We start from the raw sequence: 16,188 nt of genomic DNA, 5'->3' as shown, positions 1-16,188 counted from the left end.
ATTACAAAAAAACACATAAATTTCACTCTGCATATAACGCTAATAAATTAAATGTACAATTGGATTCTGAAAGCTGTTGCAATACCGCCTACAAAACTGACTCGAAATTCTTTGATTTCTTCCATTTGTTCTTGTATTCCTCTCTAGTGCTCTTATAGGAATGACTCATGGGCTTTTCTTGCACATCATCCTCGTCGTCCTCCTCAAATTTCGTGTACGATTTGTTTGCCGAAGACTTTTTGTTGCTTCTATTCATTTCAGGACTTTGATAATGATGCACATTGAACTCTTCCATTCGCACATCATCCTCAATCTTTTCTCCAAATTTAATATCTCCAGAAATTTCAATATTATTCATACTATCGTCATAATCTTCTTGTTGACCATAGACTTTCTTGGAATGACTCTTCTTTCCACTATCGTGCTCATCCAATTTATCAAAGAAGGTGGAAATTGAGAAATATTTAGAGCCAAATTCTTCTCTTGCTGTTTGTAAATGTTTGAGTTTTCTCTCTCTGGCACGTTGCAAAATTTCCTTTCCTTCCAACACTCGTTCGTCGGTAATCTTGTCTCCGCCATTGTATTTGAATCGTTCAATGTTAATAAGAGTTCCTAATCTTTCCAAAATTCTGAATAGTGCAACAAAAGCAACAAGAATAATACCCAGTGGTAAATAATCGACCACAAAACCACCAATGGCACCAAAAATTTTAAGTCCATCCAATCTCAACTCTCCATAAATGTTGAAATAGGCAACACCATCGTTTTTCGTGACACCAATCAATTGTAAAAAGTTGTACATCATACTAGGAATGACTCGACATAATAATTGAGCAGTATAAAAGAGTGTGTAGGAGTCTGTATGGTGAGGAATGATTCTAAAATATTGCATTACTCTCACATTGAATAATGCAAACATGATGGTGACCAAAATCATGAGTAAAATAAATAATGCAACAAATTGTGTGATGAAACGGTCATGAATGGATTCAATGAGCAATTCCAGAACTGAGAGTCTCACAGTGGTCACATTTTTGAAGAGGGGAGTAAATTCACACCATAACAAGATGAAGGCACACGGAATGTACAAGAGTACCAACAACTTTAAGAACCATGGTCTCAAGTACCTGTAATAAATCCATTCGGGTTTCTCAATAATTTTTTGCCACCAAGTAAATCTTCGTTGAAGGAAGGGTGAGTCGACTTTTCTTAAACCATTAGATTTAGAGTCAATAATGTCTTGTAAAATGAAGGCACGAACTTGTAAATACTTCCATTGGTATTGATGAATGTCAAATTCAAGCATGGTATTTTTCAAGTCTCCATGAATGGACACTAATCTCCATCGACTCAATTTTTCAATGTCAGGAAGCTTTCCAGGTTCAAAGCGATCTCTGAGACGAGCTTTTTTCAATTGAGGGTGAGTTTCCATGAGCTCATTGACGGTTTTCATCATGCGATCGACGTTCTTTCGTTGTTTGTGTGATTGATCCACGTGTTTGTCTAAATATGTACAGATGGATATGAGTTCAATGAGTTCATCTTCAGTATCGGTGAGTGTTTCTAGTAATCCGACGCTTCTAAATTCATAGAGCCTTAATTGTCTTTGATCATTCGAAATTTCCCACAGAGTTCTCGGAAGAATGACAATACCATATCCCAATAATGTGATGAGAAGTGCCAAACCTACAATGTTCGAGAGAGAAAGGGCAAGACCCATTAACATGTTGAATGTGACATTTTTAATGTCATCAACAATGGCAATATAAATCAAAAACCCTCCTAAACCTCCCAATCCGATCAAAATCATGACAGAAATGGCCAACAAGTTCATGACAATGGATCTCAAGAGTCTGAAGAGTGCAGTAAATTCACCTGTGAAGGGATATCCCTTGAATAGGGGTAAAATCACTTGAGCCAGTCCAAAGCAAGTCCAATAAATCACTCGCCACGTAATTTCAAGGGCTCTATTCGCATCGGTTTTTGCCGATGAACGGTCGACAGACCTGGCAGCCGCCAAATCAAAACACACCAATCCGACAGCTGTAAACAACAATGTATACGTTAACAAGAGAGGAATATACAAAAACCAACTCAAGGAAGAATTCTTTGCATAGTACCGGAGTATACAATATGAAAATATAATTCCCAGAACAATAGTGAGTCCCAAACTCACTGAAAAAAACGCATCAATCGGTTGAGTTTCTGTTACAGTTCCATTTGTTGAATTATTGGTTCCGTTATTCGTAATATTAATTCCGTCCCAAAGTAATTGAATCGCTTGCCCCATGATGGGAGTACCATCATCATTGTTTTCCAAAGAACCCGAAGTTATTTTTGAAGCATCCGAAGAAGCCATCATACGAGTTATGGATTGAAGCACTAACGAACTAGGCGAAAAATCTGCAGCGGCGCCCATCCGATCGTCATGAGTGCTATCCCACGTCATCTATTTTTTTTTTTTGAAATAAAAATTTAACGTCCTATTCGCAAATTTGAAATACTTTGGTGTTGGCCCAGGTTCGCAAGAACAACCATGTATTTACAAATAAAGATTCATCATATATTAACAAACTCGTGTTGAAAAATTAATTTTTCTGTTCTCGTTGCTTGTCATAGTCTTGAGCATAATCTTTAAGGGTGGCATTGCCGTGAGCGAAAATGTGTTTTGCAAATCGGTCGTCCTTAGAGACGTCGCCAATGGTGTTGTGATTGTCACGTTCTTTCAAAATGTCTAATTGTTTTTGACTTCGAGTGACTTGAGCAATTTGAATCATGGCCTTGGCAACATCTTCTCCCTTCACTCCACTCCAACTTCTTGGTAGCATCCAATCGAGTGCATTATTCAAATTCTGAGCAACACGCTCTCCAAATCGCTGTTCATTCTCACGCTCTCCAATTAATAAACCAGGTTTAATGATGTGACAATAGGTAGGAATGGAGGAAGATCCAGAATTATTATTCTTGTACGATTCAACAAAATCCAATTGTTTCTTGGCACATGCTCTCTCAATGTCGCCTTTCACTTGATTATAAAAAAACATGGATTTGCTGTCGGCACCAACTGCAGTCACCAAAAAGAATTGTTTGATGTTATTTGGTGAAGATGATGTTAAATTGTTGGCAAATTTTGAATACACCAATGAAGCAAATGACTCTGGATAATCATAATCGACATGACGGAATTTCGTCTTATCGTTTCCTACCGCTTTAATAGTTGTTCCGAGACAACAATAAGCCTCATCCACTCCATCAAATACATTTTCAATACTATTCAAATGATCTAAATTATCCAAACAAACATGATCAATCGGAACGGTTGAATTTGGAAAATTGAATGGATTTTCCTTTCGTCTAGAAATGGCCACAATTTTTGAATACACGTTAGGATCTTGTTGGGAAAGTAAACGCACAAGATTCTTTCCAATCAAGCCAGTAGATCCAACCACAATGGCTTTAATTCCAACGCCACCCGACGATGAAGCTGATGAAGAAGACATATTTTTTGTTGTTTGTAACGATGAAACACTTTCCGATTAATTATTATTGCGTCCTCAGTTGTAGATACTTCAATAAATTGTTATTCTACGTCTACAGTGAAATTTCAATTGCAACCAGCCATCTACCTTAATTCAATAATTTTTTTTCATCTAAAAAACGCCACAACGATTCATCATAATTATGTTGTATGGATTCGGAGCCAATGAATATGAAGTATTGAAATCCTCGGAAAGCCTTCTTCTTGAATTTCGTAATAATATTAATACTAACGATGATCTTTTTGAATTAACACCGCTAACTCTACCATCATGCAATTTTCAAATTCGTAAAATTGTAGCCAACAATGAATTTGCTACCGCCATGTTGACTATGGATGGAAAGTTATTTGGAAGTGGTAAGAACGTTGCCTCCATGTTTGGTTTCAATAATGAGAAATATCCATCCATAAAACCTTTTACATGGATCGGAAATGGATTGCAAGGACTTGCCATTAAAAACGTTGCCATTGGAAATCGATTTATATTGGCTCAAACATTGTTGGGACAATTGTTTGTCTGTGGGAGTTTTATTGGATCAAGTCCCTTAATGGAATGTGAGGTGTTTACGAATTTGGATCCTTATGTACCCACAAAATTGAAAAATGCTGGTATTGAATATATACATGCTCGATACACCCATTGTGGAGTCATTTCTCGTGATGGTTCTCTATATGTCATTGGAGAAAATGGTTGTGGTGAATTTGGGTTGGGTCATTATTTCGATCGAAACAAATTTACGCTTGTTTCATCGATACCAGAGAGTGTGAAATCAATTAATTTTGGATATCATAATTCTGTTGCAATTGGAGAAAGTGGATTCATTTACGTTGCAGGAAGTAATTTAAATGGGGAGCTTGGAATTTCAAATGAGGAGGACAGCACTGTGAAAGTGTTTAGAAAGATTGAAATTATGAATTCGGAGAATATTGAAAAGATACAAAAAACAGCATGTGGCATGCATCATGTACTGGTATTGAGTGAGAGGGGCCACATATACTCGACAGGAGCCAATGATTTTGGCCAACTTGGCCTCAATGACTTTTATAACCGATATGAATTCTCTATAGTGATGCCTCAAACAACCTTTAGAGATGTTTCGTGTGGTGATCACTTTTCTGTAATGATGACTCTTGACGGACAAATTTTGGCCTGTGGATCCAACTCTAATGGTGCCATTGGCCAGTGGATTCATCATAACCCAATTTCGCCAACTCCAATTCTTGTTGACGGTCAACAACTTATTGCATCTGCCAAACACCAAAATCAACAACCAACCTCTCTCGTATGTGGAAATCGCTTTACTCTCTGTTATCATTCAGCTGAATGTTTCATGGATATTATACTCAAGGAAAAGCAACACATGCTTCAATGTTTGTTTGAGCAATTGCAGCAACATCAGAACATGACCACTCATTTGTCACCAGAGATCACTTTCCATTTTTCGACACGATGACATGGGCAAGTTTTCACACAACCACTTGAAAAAGTCATTGCATCCGAAATTCAAAGAGGTGAGGTTTCACTCTCTTGTTGGCTCTCCTTACAGCATACGCAGATGCAACTTTATTCATTGACTTTGGAAAATCTGAGGATTCCACCAGTCTTTCCTTGTTGCAAACGTTAAATTATGCAAGTTAAACACCCTTGACGATTGTAAAACAACGCTTAATTTTTCCACAAAAGGAACCAACTACCACTACTGTCGTTGATGATGTTGAAAAGGTGGACTGTATTTGTTCGTTCTTATCACAACTGCTCTTGTAAAATGTGAGATCCGTATTGGCATGAATCTGAACGGCCTTGCTTCCCTTCTTTCAACCATCAAAAAAACAATCTCAACTCTCTTGCATGATATACCATTCGTTCCTTTCATTCCATAACTTCAGTTGAAATGACACTCACCAACGCTCCATATTCCCATTGTAACAACAACAATTACAACACACTTCACACTGTATTTATTTTACCACTGCTGATATGTGGTTTCCTGCTTGTATTCGGCACAACAGCAGCAGTATACTCCTCTAGTATAATCTCACAACACAACCTGCCTATGAGACGATCGTCAGGAACAAATATGGCCAAAGCTCATCCCAATGTTCATGATGAATATCACAAGAATTTTTTCACAACATCCACACAGCAAACATCTTTACTCGACTCGAACTTGTCATCCCACGTGATACTCAATACCATCTTGTATCCCAAACATGATTGTTTGAGACACGCTCCTATCAATCAACCCTACTATCCCTTCATGTTCACCATTGATACTGATTATTATGATTTTTGTAATTTGAAAGACAAAACTTCATTGCCAACAGAGTTTTATGAGAGTCGAATTGTTCCCGAATCACCCAATGAAGACTTTTCTTGTGTCAATTATTTGTGTCGTAGGGAGAATGTTTGGAATTTGAGAAATACGACTCAACGAATGAATTTGGGAATTATTTTCAATTACTGCTTACGATGTAATCAGACTTCTTCCGAATTATTTCGCCAAGCATTGATGAACAATTCGTGTCCTGCCTTTGTATTGGGCGCTTCAGAAAATGCAACCACTACGACGACTATTCCCAGTGATCAATTCATTGCCAAATTCAATCAAGTGTCTAATGTTCATTGTAACGGTGTTGCTTCCTCTGCAGAAGGATCATCCAATAATTTGGCTCTCTTGGATTACAACTTTTTCATGTCCGAATATTTCATGAATCGATTTGCTAGATACATGGAACGAGTCACTGGTGCACCACAACCAAATCCTCAACTCACTGTATCATCAGTTTCTCTCAATCCCATTCTTACCTTCTACTTTAGAGAATATTTTAATAGTGATGTGACAAGCTTGAGTGCACCACTCACGGTACCATTCATATGTTGGTGTAATTACCAATCCGAAAGGGATAAGAGTTTTGGCTTTCAATGCAATGATTTCTTTCAAAATTGGCAAATCAATTTCACCTACAGATATTCGGTGTGGATCTTTGCCTTAATATTTGCCTCGATTTTTGTGGCTCAGCTCGTTCTCGTGTTAGTACCTCGATTTGGAGAGAGAATTCTCACATTTAAGGAACGATTACGAACTCAAGGCCTCGGCATTTCCGTTCCACAAAAAATTGCCATGTTTTTCAAACACTTTTTTGATATTGTCAGTCAACCACCTCCTTTCTTTACCATTGCTTCCTTACTTGCATTTATGGAGAATTTTATGAGAATATTATTTAACTTTAAGGCGTCTAATCCATTCTTTAAAAATTATTTTTCTGGAGTGTTTAGAGGATTGGCTTGTGGATTTATCATTTGTGGATATTCAAGTTTAATTATTAGTTGGAGTCATGTGATTGATCTATCAAATAGAAAGACCACAGACTCCAAGCAAGGAAATGGACTGAGTAAGCTCAATATTGCAATTCTCTCTCTGTTCTATATTGCCATGGTCATTATTGTCATTGTCTCACTCATTGTGTTTGGAGCAACCAAAAAGGAATCCTACGCTTGGATATTATTGAGTCTCTGTATTGTCATTTATTTGTTTACCTTTGTTTTAGGGTTTGCTTTTTATGGATTTCGAATTTTGTACAAACTTCGAAAAACAGTAGGAGACTCGAAGAATTTGATGGAATATCGTTTCACAAAATTTATGCTTGCAGAAACTGGTGTATTTTTGGCAGGTTGTGCCATTTCAGCACTCATGTTCGTCAGTTATGTCTTTGGATTTGATATCATGAATTTATTTTGGGGAATGGCTAGAAACACTTTCATGGATTCTGCACTGACAGCTGTCATTTCTCTCTCGTCTTACATTACCTTCAACGAGACAGCCATTGAAATGGTGTATGGTAAAAGAATTTTAGAAATTCTGACCTGTGCTCGTTGCTGGAAACGAAACAAGTTGAACCATATCGCCAATTCTTCAGTAACCACTACCAATGAATAATTCTCTCAGTACTGTGACCTCACAATAACATCCATCATGTGAACAGACTCAACAACCACCCTTACCGCTTGTATTAAATACTTGCACATCTGATCAACTACAGAAATCTCCCAAGCAAGCAACAACACCATAATCATCATCAGCAACTAATTTTCCCGAGTCGTGAATTTTCAAAATGTGCGTTGCGAAAGGCAGATTTTTACCCACAAACACCAACGTACCTATGGAAACGGAAAAAGTTGCGAATCCAATCATTTTCACACACAAACAGCGGACCTAAGCAGACACAAGCGCGCATGACAAGCAGTAACAGAGAGCAGTAAGCTTACAAAAAGTGATCACCGACGCTTTGTATTCATTTGTTACCCCACACAACCACACACTGGACTCTCGTCAAAAAAACAACACACAACCACACCACACACCAATCACTAACAAGATGAAATCCTTGTTCCTTCTCACAGCAATGGCTGTTGTCTTGATGGCTCTCTTCTTCACACAAGATTCTCATCAACAACAATTTCAAATGCGTTCCCTCTACCAAGGAACCACTTGTGCTGGTACTCCCTTCCGTATTGTGACTCAAAAGATCAACACTCAATGCAATGCCACTGATTCTTGCACGAAATATACTGCTGAACCAAATCAATTGTCCTATACTCAATCGTGCCCAACTGCCTTCCCAAATCAAGCCAGTGTTGCTGGAGAAATCTATATCAATACCTATTCTGAAGCCTCTTGTAGTGCTGCTTCATTGACTTCATATGAAGTTTATCGTATTAATACTTGTATGACTTCGAATGTAATTTTTGGACCTAACGCAAAGAGTGCCAAATACGTCAATTGTGAAAAGCTGGTCTTGTATGAAGATGATGCTTGTCAAACTGTTTCAGCTGAAGATCCAGTCGTCTTGAATACTTGTAATTCTCAAAAGAAGATTTACAGATGTGGATCTGCTGGTAAGATTTCAAGCTCTTTGGTTGTATTGGCAGTGTTGATGATTTTGGGATTGTTCATGATGTAATTTTGTCCAATTTTCACACACCAATCAATTTATTAAATTAATGTTTATTCTAACAAAACATTTTATCAAGTTTCAGTCATCTGTTCAATTAAATTGTCAAGCTTTATTTTTTTTTCATAGTCAAACAAAAAAATGAGTTTTGTTGAAGTGTTTCCCTCTCTTCTCTCTTCGGACTCGCCATCATCATCAGCGGCAAGCCTGAAATCCACGCCGACTGCGGAAGGGGATTATGTGTGTTGGTTGGAGGATGAAGCAATGAATGAACCCAATCATCATCATCAGGATATAAATGCCATGTTTTATGAAAAGATGTTCCAAGCTATGAAACATCAAGATGAAGCCGAGATGAGATGTAGTGGTGGTAGCTTTAATATTAATTCTCAATTAACACTCATATGGTAGGTGTAGTATTGAATGAGGTTTTGGAACCGAACTTGGAGGTCAATCATCATGATGACAATTTTTATTAATAACCATCATGATGAATGGATGAATATCTTTGAATCAAATATCTTTTTGTATCAATGCAACACTAGGAAAACATTTGGAAATGATTTGATTTTGCAAGAAGCCGATTTGTATGGAGAGCGGTCATCAAGAACATTCACATTCAAAGCTCCCATGAATGTTTTCTTTCTTCCAGGAGTTTCACTCATGAAAACCCATCAAGAAATTACAATGTGGGCTTTAGCCACCAATAGAACATTGTATCGAATTAGCCTGACATACCAATACAACAAAAGCAACACCGAAACTGAAAACAAGCAAAACAACAGCTTAATCGATGCATTAGTTGCTCATTTGCACCATAACATTCCTATTGTGGAAGTATTACGAATTGGTATGGCTACAGAAGAAATTGAATTCGCTTACAACAGAGCAAACCAAAAATCGATTTTTACTGGATTCTTTGGGGGAGGGTCTTCCGAATCAAATAATATTGACTTCTTCAACAATCATAGTCAACATTTTCCAACATGCCTCTATGGCATTGAACATAATGCAGCTATAATTGGATTTGCAAATGGTGACTTGTTGAGAGTCATGAAAGAGGGCAATAATTCCACCCAAATGAACAGGTTCATTTTTGAAAACACTTCAACAACTAGCTGGCCATGGTTTTCGAGCAGGAATAAGGATATGACCTTAATGGGAGTTTTCAAAAACGGTGTTGTTTCTGTCAAGCACATTTCTATGTTCAATAATCAACTAGATCTCATCATTTCTCTTCACAGAAATGGTTATTTAATCGTTTGGAGAGAAGATGTGGAAACAAAAGTGATGGCAACAGAAGAGATCGACCCAGTACAAAACCATTTGCGACTTTTAACATTGAATATTCCTAGAGAACAATCCAATGAAGATACAATCTATGAAAGCGACCTTATTGACAGCCTAAGATTTTGCTCCGATCCTATGAAAGTGATACCCTCTACTGTGACTACTCCACAACAGACAAGCAGTAGTTTTAATATTGTGCTGGCATATTCGAGACTCAATGGAAAAACATCGTCAGCAGCTTCGATAACGGCTCCTGTGACGGACGAGACTTTATTTACGGCTCTTAGTTTTGGAACTACTGTTGATCAACAGGAACAATTCTCTCTCGAATACCGCGGCATTGAAAACGTGAAATATTTTTCATCTGAACTTTTACAAAAAGATTTATTTCAATTTTATGGTAATAGCTCGATAGCGTCAAGATTGGTCACATTTGACATTGCTGATGGAAATGTATGGGCGATTTGGTCAGTGAGAGATTTCAGTTTTAGGAATGTTATAGAAGGTGGCTATTCTTCTTTCCTTTCGTATACTGCTTCCTATGGATCAATATTATCATCAGCAGTTCAAACTCAATCTGCTTGGTCATTTGTTCGTACTCTTCACTCACAATATGCAAGTGGAATTTTGAAAATTAGCAAAGTGAATGACCATGTAGAAAATGTTAGAGGTTTCGTCATGCAATTCCTTTTTGAAAGTTCCATTCGAAACATGCTCAATCCTAATGTGTTACTTAGAGCAGTTGTTTCATTCTATCCAAAAGATGAGTTACCTACTCTGGCTCAATCTCTAGGAGTCTCTGAGGATTACAATGAAATTTTATCTTCTCAACTAGATCATGTGTTCTGGATGGAACGTATCACATACGCTATTGAGTATACTCTCTCTCAAAAGCGAGCCATGATCGATGATGCCAATCCTCTTCAACGGAACCAAATGGAAGCCAAGATGGAAGCACAAACATGGAAAGAGTTTTTACACACACTCATACAGGTGTGGATAACATTCAATTCTCCACTTGCATTTGCATGGTTTGACACAAAACCACAACAAACACCAGGCATAATTTATACTGGCACATTCAAATCAGCACCTTCCGTATCCATGCTTCGCTCTATGGATACTTTGGAAAACATTTTCCATAATGTGAACCAGCAAAATTGTAATCGAAACTACGTGCTTGTAGCTGATCAAATTCATCTCACAAAAGAAATTACTTCCAAATTATCCTTTTCCAAAGATTTAATACGCTTGTTTGAGGTGTTGAATTATGTTGAGACTTCTGTCACTGAGCTTTCCAAATCGTTCAATATTTTACCGTATTATTTCTCGAAAAAACTAGGTTTAGAACATGAAGATCCTTCTGTTACTGCCAGAGTGATTGCACTTGAATTGGTTTCTGGATTAACATTCCCAGATGCGAATGAACTTCCTGATACCCTTATTCAAGACTCAAAAATTAATTCTAAAAGAAAGCTGTTTGTACACGAGTTTTTGAAGAGACTGAACAAAATTACCAGCACTCCAATCTATGCCATTTTAAATTATATTTCGAGAAAATTAATGGGCTTGGAAAGTATAAGCCTGGACAGCATCAGTGCTTCAACAAAAGAATGCAGAGCTTCTCCACGAAGTGCAAATTTCATTTCTCTTATTAATGGCGCTTCCATGCAACTGTTAGAATCTCGATTTTATTTATGTTGTCAATTGTGTGTATTTGTTGAAGTGATGAAGTTGTTGACACCCAATGATTCTTCCATTACACACAGTATTGCATTGGCTGATTCTCTTGAAAGCAAGAGCTATTACACAGCTCTTAGAGGTTATCATATTGCTTGGTGGCTCTCCACCAGATCTATTGAGGCTAATTTCGGAACTTTGAATTTAGCAAAATCATTATCTGATTCAAAACTGAACTTGACCGATTACATGCTCAGTTATCCTACTTTACACAACTCAAAGAATCATGCCTTCGTGTTGGAAATGCTGCTCAGAGAGTCTAGAATCTCTAGCGATATGATATCACTCTTGGATCAACTGTCTTCACAGAATCTGTCATTGAGTAGACTCGTCACTAATATTGCCTCAAACTTTGTGCACAGTAACATTCTTGTTGAATATGACGGTATTAATCCGCATGCGAACGACTTGGAAATTTGTCAATATCTCATCAATTGGCAAGCATTTGAAACGCTAAAAGAGTATGCAAGTATCCTGCAGAGTTACGATGCTTCTTTCCCTCACTCATTCCACTTCTTGGGTATTGCCAATCTACAACAAGGAGAAGCCCTGCAAACCAAAGAAAACTTTGTGAAATGTGCTATTATTGCCATTAACAATAGGTCCAAGCAAGAAGAAACGAAACGTTTGTTTGAACTCATGAATATTTATTGGAAGGTTGAACCATCGATCGTGAACTCAAAGACCAGTCAAGACCTTGTCAAGCAGTCCGTTTCATTCTATTATTATAATTATGTTAGACAATTATGTGGAAAGCATCCGGAATTGGCGTTGGACTTTACAAACCTTGCTCTTATGGAAGCAGATAGCGAAGTTGTTCCTCAAGAAGAAGTTAATATTTTGTATAGCGTCTTATTTACACTAAGTTTGCATTTCGATCGATACGATGACGCCTATATTGCCATTAATTGTCAAACCGATGTTCAAAGAAAGAAGGCAGATCTCAGAAAATTTGTTGGAACCATTGGTGAGCTCGCAGCTGTTAATGCAACACAATGTGCCTACTATGGTAACATGTTGTGCGAATTGCCTTTCTCAGGCATGCGAAACGAAGTCAATGATTTACTACATGAACGAGCCATGCACGCAGATCTCAGCATTAGAATGTCAGAAACAGCGCCCAATTATTATGGCTCCTTATCTTCTGTTAAGGTTCTCCATCCTAGTAACACTTCATCCGTGCTGTCTCAATCCAAGTTGACACTTCTCGAAGAGCATCAAGAACGTATCAATTCGACCTATGCCTACTATCATCTTTTGTACGCATTCAATGTACACAGAGGCGACTATAACAAGGCAGCCCTGTACATGTATGAATTGGGGCGTAGAATTGATAGTCAAGTCAAGCTCATTCCCATGTCTGTCTCTTCAGATGCTGCCTATGAAGAAATTATTGAGGCTTACCTGAAGAAGCAAGCAGAATGTTTCTTAATTTCTCTCAATGCCCTCAAACTCGTCTCTGATAGGAATCAATGGTTCTTGTATCCATTCCCTGATGATAGTATTGAAGCGATCGATCGTTCGATTAGTCCCCTAAAGAGAAATCGTGATAGCCAATCCACGGCCATTGAGAATGAGGATCTGGAAAAGAGACCTCATCCAGGTATTATCACAATTTCTCAACTCGAGACTCGTTACCACATGGCATCCTCCAAAGTCACCATTCTCCAATGTCAGAGAAAAAATCCAACCACTACTTTCAATGTGCTTTCATTGCTCTTGTTGAACAAACCACTCGACGTGATTACCTTGCTTGCCTCTGAAAATTGTGAAGAATATGAAAAAGCGTTTTATGTGGCCACATGTTGTAAATTGCCTCCAAGTGACTTGCATGAAATTTTCACACGACTCGCTCGTAAATGTTACCATAGCGAACAACAACAACCCTTCATATCAAAAAGTAGCACGGAAAAATTGTGGCAATTATTACGACTCAAGTTGAAAAAACACGACAGTGCTGCAACGAATTATCAATTAAGTGCAGCTTGTGTAAAAACCATCTACAAGGAAATTCAATTATTTGACAATAATACTCAAAAACAGTCACGAGAACCATCAGACGGTAAACGAAACAATGATGGCATTCCATTATGGCTCCTGGACATGTGTGAACCCAATACCTTATTACGAATTTATCTCGAGTTTGGCAAGAGAAAAGATGCTCATGAATTATTGCAACTCAATTCTGCTTTCCCTCCCAATGCGGAAACTCCCAATCGTCTCAAAATACCCATTACCTATACCATGAGAGAATACGCCTCCAATTTTTAGACATTCTAGAACGAACTTGATATCCTAAAAGATTAAACACACGATTATTTCATATCCTCACATGAAATTAGTCCATTGTAGTTTAGCTGGCAAAGTAGTGCGCCAAAAAAATTCACATTGATACGTTGCGAGAGGAAACCTTAACGACAATAATAACCCTTTGAACTTTCACTCCACATACACACGCACGCGTTGGGGAGGACAAACTCATTGAGAGCAGTTTTTTCATGAAATTTGTTTGAAGGACTCCATCATCATGGCTATTTCATCATCATCGGCTTATTCAAATTCTTATTTAAATTTAAGTAAGGACCATGAGAGAGCCATTCCATCCGCTTCTTCCGACTTGTTCTTTCTCATGCCTAATCATTCCATCACTCCAGTAAATTCTACCTCACAAACTGCAACAATGACAACTCATGAGAATATACTGGATTTTACCTTTGAGGATACAACCTCCTCGTCCTTACCTATGAGCCATCCTCCGCTCGATCCTGATATCTTGTTAGATCCCAACCACAACATTTTCAACAACAACGGCAAAACCTCACCTCTTCATGATCCAATCTTTGATGAAACAACAACAACAGAACCAGAGAATCCCTCCTCTCCGTCCCTTGCTACTCTCTGTTTATCCAACAATGTCGCCAAGACGAGAGCCTTCTTTGAAAAGGCTTTTGAAAAGAATTCAGAAGGGATGCCTGGAAACTCTTCTTCCAATCCTATCAGAAATCCTCATTTGTCCCATTTGTTTTCGGATCGCGGAGAGGATGATACAGACTCACTTGAGGAGAGAGTCCTTGCTTCATTATCAGGAGATTTTGGATCCTATGAAGAATCCGTTCGGGAAGAATTAAGGCAACTCTCAGAATTTATTGCTATATCGAGTAAGAAATTGGAAGATGATTCATCGGTGCAGAAAGGACAAACGAGTGATGCATCTCTAACAGCTTCAGACGGAAAGCAGCTTCCACGAGTGAAAATTGATCTCGTCCGACGATACAATCCAATGGATATTTGTAGAAAAATTCGCGAATATGAAACTCAAAAGGAATTGTTGGAGAGTGAGAGAGAGTACCATGAATTGAACCGATTAGAGTCTGCCTTAAGAAAGGACATACAAAAAGAGATGAATGATATCGAAGACAAGTTCAATTACGATTATTCATTGAGAAGGAAAGAAATTCAAGCCCTTTTGCATGATCAGCATGAAGAAATTAATCAGTTATGGACAAGGAGAATTCTCAAGTATGATTCAGTTGCTGTGGTGTTGATGAACGATATGGCAGAGAGGCATCAGACTGAATTTGCAACGAGCCAAGAAAAATACCGTAAGGCCTTTTTAAAGAAGAAACCAACACTTTCCAAATCTACCCTTGCTGAGAAGAATTTGTTGAATGTACTATCAACCTCAAAAATGTACGAACTAGGAAATGGGCTTGAAGCGAAAATCTATGATCTGGAGAAGAAGGATCTTGCAAACTTTTTCAATCAACAAGAGTATCATGTCGCGAAAAAGCTCGAACACTTGTCACAGAGGCAACATCAAGAATTGTGTGCTGCTCAACAAAAAATTGATAAGGGAAGGAATGCAATGGAAAAGGACCGAGAGAGTGATATCAAGAAACTTGATTCTAGAACTACCATTCTATTCAGAGACTTGGAAAAGAAAAGAAACGTGATATTGACGCAAATTCAACATTTTCGAGACAAGTTCAATGGAGTCACTTCGGGTGCTTTCAGACGAAAAAGTTCAGAATACTTTTCTACTTGGGAGAATTTAAATGTACAGGAACCAGTTATCCACATCTCAGCTTGTTTAGAATTTTTCAATTCCATTACAGACAAAATAATTCAATTTTTCAACACTGTAGATAAATCAGAGACGGAGATTGAGAAGGAAACGTGCAAAACCACCAAACGACTATTGGATTCTATGGACCAAGTCATTACAGATTCTCCAAAAACAACTCCAGAAAAGAAGAAACACTCTACCATGCGTGATAAGAATGCAAGTACCTGTACCTTTCAAAATGAGCAATACTCCAAGTTGCTATCGCCTCCAGCAAGTCCTGCTATGAAAGACAAAAATAATAATGACCCCACTAGATCCACAGTCGCTCGTACAACTTCCTTGTTCATTGAGGAAGCAAAAGCGATTTTGAACACGCCTGAAAAGGTGAAAATTTCGAACCCCTCCCAGTCCTCGCTAAATCGATCAACTTCATCCTCCAAAGGATTGGCTGTTGCCACTCAACCTAATGTGACTCTTGACGATTGCTTGAAAAAGAAGAAAAAGCCTTCAGCCAAACACACATTTTCTGAGCTCATACGAACATCGTTCAAGTGGAAGTAAAGAAACGTCTTTTGCCAAATTGTATAGAAACAGCATTTTG

At 38.0% G+C, this 16,188-nt stretch overlaps 7 protein-coding genes across 7 annotated transcripts; 5 read left to right on the top strand and 2 right to left on the bottom strand.

The window, feature by feature from the left end:
- Positions 1-88: 88 nt before the first annotated feature.
- On the bottom strand, positions 89-2,449 carry C9374_009994 (uncharacterized protein; the record flags this gene model as incomplete). Its single annotated transcript, XM_044700242.1, has 1 exon — positions 89-2,449. One exon carries the CDS (start codon positions 2,447-2,449, stop codon positions 89-91), a length of 2,361 nt encoding a protein of 786 aa, XP_044544545.1.
- Positions 2,450-2,588: 139 nt separating this feature from the next.
- On the bottom strand, positions 2,589-3,500 carry C9374_009993 (uncharacterized protein; the record flags this gene model as incomplete). The annotated part of the gene is made up of 1 exon (XM_044700241.1): positions 2,589-3,500. The coding sequence occupies one exon, from the start codon at positions 3,498-3,500 to the stop codon at positions 2,589-2,591; it is 912 nt and encodes a 303-aa protein (XP_044544544.1).
- A 181-nt stretch (positions 3,501-3,681) lies between these two features.
- On the top strand, positions 3,682-4,992 carry C9374_009992 (uncharacterized protein; the record flags this gene model as incomplete). Its single annotated transcript, XM_044700240.1, has 1 exon — positions 3,682-4,992. The coding sequence occupies one exon, from the start codon at positions 3,682-3,684 to the stop codon at positions 4,990-4,992; it is 1,311 nt and encodes a 436-aa protein (XP_044544543.1).
- Positions 4,993-5,592: 600 nt separating this feature from the next.
- C9374_009991 (uncharacterized protein) lies at positions 5,593-7,476 on the top strand (the record flags this gene model as incomplete). The annotated part of the gene is made up of 1 exon (XM_044700239.1): positions 5,593-7,476. The coding sequence occupies one exon, from the start codon at positions 5,593-5,595 to the stop codon at positions 7,474-7,476; it is 1,884 nt and encodes a 627-aa protein (XP_044544542.1).
- Positions 7,477-7,915: 439 nt separating this feature from the next.
- C9374_009990 (uncharacterized protein) lies at positions 7,916-8,500 on the top strand (the record flags this gene model as incomplete). Its single annotated transcript, XM_044700238.1, has 1 exon — positions 7,916-8,500. The coding sequence occupies one exon, from the start codon at positions 7,916-7,918 to the stop codon at positions 8,498-8,500; it is 585 nt and encodes a 194-aa protein (XP_044544541.1).
- Positions 8,501-8,632: 132 nt separating this feature from the next.
- On the top strand, positions 8,633-13,792 carry C9374_009989 (uncharacterized protein; the record flags this gene model as incomplete). Its single annotated transcript, XM_044700236.1, has 2 exons — positions 8,633-8,898; positions 9,037-13,792. The coding sequence occupies 2 exons, from the start codon at positions 8,633-8,635 to the stop codon at positions 13,790-13,792; spliced, it is 5,022 nt and encodes a 1,673-aa protein (XP_044544540.1).
- A 256-nt stretch (positions 13,793-14,048) lies between these two features.
- Positions 14,049-16,148, top strand: C9374_009988 (uncharacterized protein; the record flags this gene model as incomplete). Its single annotated transcript, XM_044700235.1, has 1 exon — positions 14,049-16,148. One exon carries the CDS (start codon positions 14,049-14,051, stop codon positions 16,146-16,148), a length of 2,100 nt encoding a protein of 699 aa, XP_044544539.1.
- Positions 16,149-16,188: the final 40 nt, after the last annotated feature.

The sequence above is a fragment of the Naegleria lovaniensis genome (assembly GCF_003324165.1).
Source record: "Naegleria lovaniensis strain ATCC 30569 chromosome Unknown tig039, whole genome shotgun sequence".
Classification (NCBI taxonomy): Eukaryota; Heterolobosea; class Eutetramitea; order Acrasida; family Naegleriidae; genus Naegleria; species Naegleria lovaniensis.
The sequence above is the reverse complement of the archived record's forward strand: the minus strand, read 5'-3'. Positions and strand labels throughout refer to the sequence as shown.